At 43.5% G+C, this 9,113-nt stretch overlaps 1 protein-coding gene across 1 annotated transcript in view; it reads left to right on the top strand.

Moving 5' to 3' along the window:
* The window catches only part of Pi4ka (phosphatidylinositol 4-kinase alpha), a 136,809-nt gene that overhangs the window by 81,125 nt on the left and 46,571 nt on the right, over positions 1-9,113 (top strand). The window contains exons 20-23 of the mRNA XM_042666171.1: positions 5,280-5,388; positions 5,820-5,956; positions 6,132-6,265; positions 7,890-7,972. Coding sequence (XP_042522105.1) covers positions 5,280-5,388; positions 5,820-5,956; positions 6,132-6,265; positions 7,890-7,972 — 463 coding nt within the window. The remainder of the gene's footprint in view (positions 1-5,279; positions 5,389-5,819; positions 5,957-6,131; positions 6,266-7,889; positions 7,973-9,113) is intronic.

The raw sequence follows: 9,113 nt of genomic DNA, 5'->3' as shown, positions 1-9,113 counted from the left end.
CGACTAGCCTCTGCAGCAGACATGGTTGGTTTGGCGGCTAGACAGATGTCCCTATCCTTCCATGATCTCCACAATTTTTTTGCGGGGGAGGGGGGAGTCCAGTCGTGGGGCTTGTACTCTGGGCCTGGGCGCTGTCCCTCAGCTCTTCAGCTCAAGGCTAGCACTCTACCACTTGAGCCACAGCGCCACTTCCAGCTTTTTTCTTTTTGCTTATGTGGTGCTGAGGAATCGAACCCAGGGCCTCAGGCATGCAAGGCAAGCGCTCTACCACTGAGCCACCTTCCCAGCCCTCCTTCCATGATCTCATTCCTTAGTAAAACATGAAGGGGCAGAGTAAGGTTGGTGGTAATGGAATTAGGAAATTATGGCATATACCTTTTTTCAGTCAAGGGTCACTGTGTTCTGTGCTAGAATCTACATCCAGCTCTCCAGTATGTTATAAGTGAGAGGAATAGAGGAATATTACTGAGCTGAGCTTTCCAATCCCAAAGCAACTTAGGCATTCACAGGAATCTAAGAGCTAGAGTAATTGGGGCAGAGTGGGACAGTATTAGAGCTTGAACCCAGGGTTTTGGACTTGCTAAGCAGCCACATCTCCAGCCTTTCTTTACACAGATAACTTTTGAGATAAGAGTCACTTCCTCGTCAGGCATGCTCTGTTTACACTTTCCATGAAGCTAGAATGACAAGCATGCACCCCCGTGTTCAGCTGCTAGTAGTTGAGAAGGGGTCTCGTGAATTTTTTCTTGTTTCTCAGAGCTTTCCTCTGTCCTGCCAGTCGTGCCATCAGTGTGGTGACATCCTGCTACTCAGAGAGGCTCTTCCCTGTGTCCAGACATCATAAGCTGTGCTCCTGGCTGGCTATCTGTTTTCTGTCATATTCTCACACAGATGAGCCCAGCTCCAGAATGCAATGGGGCTGCTCCTCTCCCACTGTTCAGGAAGCCACACTGATCATCCTGGCCACCAACCTAAGCTCACACTCAGTATTCTTTCCTCTACAGTGAAGATGATAATTATCCCTGCTGCACAGGAGGGTTGTGATAATTTACTTAGCTAATGTGTACATGGAAGGTTTGGAGTATTCCAGGCACATAGTAGACCTTCAATAATGATAGCTGTGTATGTATTCACAGAAAAGGTTAGGAAGTTGGTATGGCTTTAATTTTGTACTCTGTGCATGCTTGAGCTCATGTGTACATGTTTGTTGGTTTGTTTTTACAATGTTGCTGGATATTGAACTCAGGAGCTCATGCATGCTTAGGCAAGCACTCTACCACTTGACCTATGTTCCACCCCTACATTTAAAAATCTGTAACATTTTTATAGTTTTACCTTTTTTTTTTTAACTTGACATATTGTGAGTTCTATCTACATTACCAGGTGATTATAAAAAATACAATTTTTTTTGGCAGTACTGGGGTTTGAACTAATACTTCTGGGCAGGTACTTTATAATCACTTGAGCTATGCCCCCCAGCCCTTTTGTGCTTTCACTATATTTTTCAATAGAGGTAGGATTTGGGGTGCAGTATATTGGAAGATATTTTAAGTTTTTTTTTTTGCTTTTTTTTTTTTTGGGTCCGGTCGTGGGGCCTGAACTCTGGGCCTGGGCGCTGTCCCTCAGCTCTTCAGCTCAAGGCTAGCGCTCTACCACTTGAGCCACAGCGCCACTTCCGGCTTTTTTTCATTTTGCTTATGTGGTGCTGAGGAATCGAACCCAGGGCCTCAGGCATGCAAGGCAAGCGCTCTACCACTGAGCCACCTCCCCAGCCCCAGATATTTTAAGTTTTCATGCATTTTACCAAATTTCTTCCCAGGAAGTGTTGTGTTATAGTTCTACCAGCTATTGGTGTGTGTATCTGTGCAATGGTTGCCACTATCTGTCCCCACACTGTGCCCGTAGCCCACACTTGGCACTTGTGTTTGAGTAGAAAAGGGTCCCTTACTGCAGGTGTACAGGAGTTTTATAACCATTATACAGGAGGCTCAGCATCCTTGCTTTTTCTGTGAGGACTGATCTGTTCAGCTAGCCATTTTGTGCAAATTTAACCATTTTTACATGACTGATGAGCCACTCTGTCCCTCACACCCAATCCAGATGGTTTCTCAAGCACTGATAAATCAGTTTCTTGCTTGGTGCCTTAAGCAACAACATTTCTACCTGTTTCACATGTTGGGATTCTGGTCAAGATTACTGTTTGAAAAAGTCAGGCTGCCAGGCACCAGTTGTTTGCATCTATAATCCTAGCTACTCAGGAGGCTGAGATCTGATAGTTGAGGTTAAGATCGAGCACAGGAAGATAAATCTAAAAAAGTTGTTGTTGTTGTTGTTGTTGTTGGGGATGAACTCTGGGCCCAGGTGCTGTCCCTCGGCTCTTCAGCTCAATGCTAGTGCCCTACCACTTGAGCCACAATGCCACTTCCAGCAAGACTCTTATCTCCAACCAACCATCAAAAAGCTTGAAGTAAGAGGCATGGCTCAAATAGGAGAGCCCAAGATGCGAGTGAAAAAGCTGAGAGCACAAAGCCCTAAGTTGAAGCCTTAATACCAGTAAAAGAGGAGAGGAGAGGAAGGGAGAAAGAGAAAAGAAGGAGGAGGGGATGGAGGAGGTGGGGGAAAGGGTAGACAGAGGAAGAAAAAGAAATAAAGAAGTCAGGCTGCTGAGAAATAAAGAAAAAGTCAGGCTGCTGAGAAATATTCCACCACAAGATTTTTCACCATCTCCCCACCACTCCAATGCATCCCTTTTTCTGAGTGCCAGCACCTCTTCTTCCATCCCTGGCTTTGGACCCTGGCTTTGGACTCGTTATTGCGGCCCAGGCTGCCTTCTCTTCTCAACTAAGCTTCTCAAAACAGCTTCTCTGAAAACTACGTCAGTGTGATTGTTTGACTACCTGCCTCCCAGCTCATTGGAAAGCCCTTTTGAGTACAGACCACCAAGGTTTTTACCTTCAGGCCCAGTACCTGTCTCAACTTATACATGAATAAATAAATGAATGTACTGATAAATGGTAGAATTACTGAGAAGCTCCAGCCACTGCTAAGTGTGCCTTTGTCAGCCAGTGTGACTTGCTGAATCTTTTTTTAAACATTTTATTACTATTGTTGTTGTTGTTATCTTTAAGTAGTTGTACAAAGAAGTTCCCATTCTACAAAACAGTATATGAATACAAGGTGTCTAACAACATTGTCACACATCGCTCCTAACCCATCCCTTCTCTCACTTTTCTTTTTTTTTTCCTGTTGGTTGTGGGGCTTGAACTCTGGGCCTGGGTGCTGTCCTTGAGCTCTTCAGCTCAAGGCAAGTGCTCTACCACTTGAGCCACAGTGCTACTTCCTGTTTTCTAGTGGTTTATTGGACTTTCCTGCCAGGGCTGGCTTTGAACTACGATCCTCAGATCTCAGCCTCCTGAGTAGCTAGGATTACAGGCGTGAGCTACTGGTGCCCAGCTCTTTTTTTTTTTTTTAATTGAGATTAGGTGATTACATAAATTTCACATATTTCACAGTTTTGTGGAATAGTCACAAACACATTTTAACCTTCACAAGGCAAATTGTCATTATCATGGTCTAAAAAGTTTGTGAATTCTGGGGCTGGGAAGGTGGCTCAGTGGTAGAACGCTTGCCTTGCATGCCTGAGGCCCTGGGTTCAATTCCTCAGCACCACATAAGCAAAAAGCAAAAGGCCGGAAGTGGCTCTGTGGCTCAAGTGGTAGAGTGCTAGCCTTGAGCTGAAGAGCTGAGGGACAGCGCCCAAGCCCAGAGTTCAGGACCCACGACCGGACCCAAAAAAAAAAAATAAAATAAAATAAAGTTTGTGAATTCTATGAGCTTTGACAGTACAATTATTTCTTCCACATCAGGTGAGGTTTACATTTCTTTCCTTTTGCTTAATGTAAGCTGTTCCCTCTTTCCCGCTCATTCCTCCCTTCCTGTTGTTGTCTTTGGGTTGCTTAGTTCTTTTTCTTCTATGTCCAGTGCAGCTGATGGGCCCCTTTGTTGTGTGTTGTTCCATTTCCCACTTATTCTGCGTCCTCTTCCTGGCTTCCCTCCATTGTGTGCATATATGTATACCATACCTATGTTCAAGAATATGGAATCATTTAGCAATGATAGACAAAATGAGTGGCTCTCCTTTGTTTCTCTAGTACTGTTTACTTTGTCATATCTCCTTGCATTTTGGCTTTAGCATCCATATATCAGGGAGACCATATGCTTTTTGTCTCTTTGTTCTTGGCTTACCTCATTCAAAATAATTTGCTGTAGTTTCATCCATTTCCCTGCAAATGCCATTATTTTGTCCTTTCTATTGGCTGCGTAATATCCCATTATATATAGGTACCGCAATTTTTTGATCCACTCATCAGTAGTGGGGCATCTGGGTTGTTTCCATATCTTGGCTATTGTGAACAGTGCTGTAATAAATATGGAGGTACATATGTCCTTGTATACTGGTTCCTGTTGCTCAGGGTAGATGCCTAGGAGTGGTATGGCTGGGGCATAGGGGAGGTCTTTATTTAGCTTTCTCCAGACTGCTTTCCAAAGTGGTTGTATTAGTATACAATCCCACCAGCAATGCAGTAGGGTTCCTCTTTCTCCGCATCCCCTCCAGCGTTTGTCATTGGCTGAATTTAGGATGTGGGCCATTCTAACTGGGGTAAGGTAGTATCTCAGTGTTGTTTTTATTTACATTTCTTTTACAGCCAGGGATGATGAACATTTCCTCATGTGTTTCTTTCCCATTTTTATCTCTTCTTCTGAGAAGTCTCTCTTTATCTCCCTTGCCCATTTCATGAGGGGTTAGTTTCTTGAGTTCCCTGTATATAATGGATATTAGACCCTTGTCTGATATATTGCTGGTAAATATTTTTTTCCCAATTAGTTGGCTTTCTTTCTAGTTTGGTTGCTATTTCTTTATCTGTCTGGCTGAGTCTCTTGAGAATGCTTGTGGAGAATGAGTCTACTTGATTTTTTTTTTTTTTTTTTTGTCGGTCGTGGGGCTTGAACTCTGGGCCTGGGCGCTGTCCCTCACCTCTTCAGCTCAAAGCGAGCGCTCTACCACTTGAGCTACAGCGCCACTTCCGGTTTTCTGGTGGTTTATTGGAGATAGGAGTCTCACGGTCTCTCCTGCCCGGGCTGGCTTTGAACCGCGATCCTCAGATCTCAGCCTCCTGAGTAGCTAGGATTACAAGCGTGAGCCACCAGCACCCGGCGAGTCTACTTGATTTTATACTTAGGGTTTTGTGAACAAATAACCTTTCTCCTTTTCATACCAGCTTACCCGGCGATTGCCACCCATCAAGGAAGCTAAGCCTCGATTACAGAAGCTCTTCCGGGACTTCTGGCTGTACTCGGTACTGATGGGATTTGCTGTGGAGGGCTCAGGTAGGGAGTGATTTCTTTTCTGGGAATGGCAGAGTGTGGAATGGACATAAGACTGAGGTGGGACTTGTCCTAGTTATGAATGTTCCATATGCAGCTGCTTCTTCCCACAAGTATTTACAAACAATACATTGCCCAAATGGACTTTAGAGTACTGAGAATGCCACTTTCCTTAGAGGAAAAAAAAAGCTGCATACGTTAGGTATCAGACCACTTCTATGCCCTATTTTGAAGATAATTATCTCAAAAGTACCTTGGACATTAGAAATTGCCAATTGGTCCTAAGTCTCTTTCTCTCTCTCTCCTCTATCCTCACTCCTTACCTGTTTCTCTCATGCTGGGGATATGGAATCCACGGCTTCACCCAACCAGGCTAGTCAACTCTCCATAGATTGCTCCCCAGCCCTGTCTCACTTATATTCTCTCCCTCACAGGACTCTGGCCAGAAGAGTGGTACGAGGGTGTCTGTGAAATAGCTACCAAGTCACCACTGCTCACCTTTCCCAGCAAAGAGCCACTGCGATCAGTCCTCCAATACAACTCAGCCATGAAAAATGACACAGTCACCCCTGTAAGGACTCTTACCTATTTGCTAAAGTCTGGCATAATTAGGACAGATCCTCTCAGTGTCCATAGGCTCATAGTGCTAACAACTGTGGCTTATGAGGTGCCCACATTGGATGTATGAGTGGGTTTTTTGTTGTTGTTGGTTTATTTGTTTGTTTTTTCTTTTTTTTTTAATCCAGGCTGAACTGAGTGAGCTCCGAAGCACCATCATCAACCTGCTGGATCCTCCTCCTGAAGTGTCTGCCCTCATTAACAAGTTAGACTTCGCCATGTCTACCTATCTCTTGTCTGTGTACCGGCTGGAGTACATGAGGTACACAAGCCTCCTCCTCCCCACATTGGAGCAGAATTTTAAATTTTTGTGTCCTCCCTGGCACCAGTGGCTCACACCTATAATCCTAGCTACTCAAGAGGCTGAGATCTAACAATCATGATTCAAAGCCAGCCTGGAAAGTCCATGAGACTTTTATCTCTAATCACCAAAAAGCCAGAAGTGACTGGGTGCTGGTGGCTGATGCCTATAAGCCTAGCTACTCAGGAAGCTGAGATCTGAGGATTGTGGTTTGAAGCTAGCCCAGGCAGGAAAGTCCATGAGACTCTTATCTTATCAGTTAACCACCAAAAAGCTAGAAGTAGAGTTGTGGCTTAAACCAGTTAGTATGGATTGAATGCTTCTGCTGAGCCAAATGTGACATATGGTGACATACTCTTGAACATCTGAGGTTGGCCTTGTTGTGGTATTCATTGTGGTATTCATACAGATGAAGAAACTAAGACAATGAAAATTTAAGTAAGTGGCTCAAGACAGGAATCCCTGATGTATATTGAAACTCAAAATGTTCTCTTCAGAACTGTGCTATGCTAAGGCTAGGCTGAGTGGTAGAGTACTTGCCTGGCATGCATGAAACCCTAAGTTCGATTCCAGAGTACCACACAAACAGAAAAAGCCAGAAGTGGCACTGTGGCTCAAATGGCAGAGTACTAGCCTTGAGCAAAAGAAGCTCAGTGACAGTGCCCAGACCCTGAGTTCAAACCCCAGGACTGGCCAAGAAACAGCAGCCAAATAAATAGGGGGAGAAAATGACTGACCTCTTCATCATTTGAGTCTTCTTTTCAAAGAATACTTTTTCAAGGAAAAGCAACCCAAGAGCCTAGGAATATAACTCAGTGGTAAAGTATCTGCCTAGCATATGTAAGGCACTGGTTCAATTTCCAGTTTCACAGATAAAGAAAGAGACAGTAGGAGCTGGGGGAGAAAAGAAGGAAGGCAAAGAGAGAAGGAGAGGGGAATAGGGGAAAGGATGGTTAAAGATTTTATTTTTTGCTATAAAATTATATACAGTGGCATGGAATTTTTAAAAAAACGCAAAAGAACAACATCCTTCAATAACACAAAAGATGCTAAAGCCTTTAGCACCTTTAGCATCTAAAGCTTTCAGCCATAAGCCCCAGAGATACCCACTGATACTGTGTTCCCCCTAGAAATTTCCTCTGCACAGGCAAACATATATTTTATACATGTATACACAGGCCTTTAGGAAACCCCTTGTGGGGGGATCACTCTGTGCCTGTTTCCCCTGTACCTTGCTCCTCTCAATAGTATGTATCTTACGTTTTCCTCTCCTTTTGGCACCTCTGCGTTGTGTCATTAAATGGGTATGCTTTAGTTTATGTCACCAGTCTTCTATTGATCGACAGTCAGGACTGTTGTTGAGAATCTTTGGGCATTTACCCTTCTGACAGGCTGGTGGTGGTGGGAATTCAGGTTTGAATATGGGCATGTTATAATAGATGGTGCACATTACCCTTACAATGTCCAAGTCAGTGTGTGCTCCTGTGAATAACAGAGGAGGTCCATAACTCAACAGCAGTGTCAGATCTCTGGTAGGGAGAGCCTGAATTTTTCAAAGTTTATTTATAGCTGTTCTCCTTGTTAGGGTACTGCGTTCAACAGATCCTGATCGCTTCCAGGTAATGTTCTGCTACTTTGAGGATAAAGCTATTCAGAAAGACAAATCTGGTAAGCTTATTATTATGACACCTTCATGATGAATTGAGCTTTAATAGGATAAAAATAAGTACAATTTTCTCTTTTCTGTCCACATGAAGAAAATAGTTTTATGAACTTAAGTACTGCATTGAAAAGATAAGCATAAAATGCATAACCTTAGGGGCTGGGAAGGTGGCTCAGTGGTAGAGTGCTTGCCTTGCATGCATGAGACCCTGGGTTCGATTCCTCAGCACCACATAAGCAGAAAAGGCTGGAAGTGGCACTGTGGCTCAAGTGGTAGAGTGCTAGCCCAGAGTTCAGGCCCCATGACCAGCAAAAAAAAAGTCTTTTCCAGCTCTGCCACTGCTGCAGGGCCCCCCAAAATAGAAGGAGTCCACTGTGTATGCGTAGGTTTGCTCTAGTGTACAGATTTCAGTTTGCAAACATTCTCTGCTAAAAGGAACCAGAGCTTCATAGATAGTCATTGAGTTCATAGTGACAGTGTAAAAAGAGCAAAGTTTAATATAAAATGTAGAAGATATTTGTAAGTTCAAGAGAAGGGTGAATACACTATCTGTGTGTGTGTGTGTTCCTTAAATAAAATGAGATAGTAGTTGCATAGAACCTGTGCACATCCTGAGATTTAAGTCACCTCTAGATGACTTAGAATATTTAAGTCAGGCTGGATACCAGTGGCTCATGCCTGTAATCCTAGCTACTCAGGAGGCTGACATCTGAGCATTGCAGTTCAAAGACAGCCTAGTCAGGAAAGTCTGGGAAAGTCAGTGAGACTCTTATCTCCAACTAAGCACTCAAAAAACCTGTAAGTGGAGCTGTGGCTTAAATTGTAGAGTACTAGCCTTTGGCAAAAAAAGCTCAGGGACAGCATCCAGGTCCTGAGTTTAAGCTCTATGACTGGCACCAAAAAATAAATAATCCTTAAGACACTGTAAATTATGTGTGTAAATAGTTATAAGATTCCCATACTATTTAGGGAATATGATAATGAGAAAAAAAAGTCTGTGATTTGTACAGATGCACACTTGTTTTCCCTGTTGCTTTTGATCTGTGATTGGTGCTCAGTTGTGGAACCGATAGAATATTTCTGTAGAGGACAAATATATATCCTGTCCCAGTAAGCTTTTGTGAAATAAAGATATGGTTCTTGCTA

Source organism: Dipodomys spectabilis, unplaced genomic scaffold (assembly GCF_019054845.1).
Source record: "Dipodomys spectabilis isolate Male_0828 unplaced genomic scaffold, ASM1905484v1 ptg000363l, whole genome shotgun sequence".
NCBI classification, from domain to species: domain Eukaryota; kingdom Metazoa; phylum Chordata; class Mammalia; order Rodentia; family Heteromyidae; genus Dipodomys; species Dipodomys spectabilis.
The sequence above is the reverse complement of the archived record's forward strand: the minus strand, read 5'-3'. Positions and strand labels throughout refer to the sequence as shown.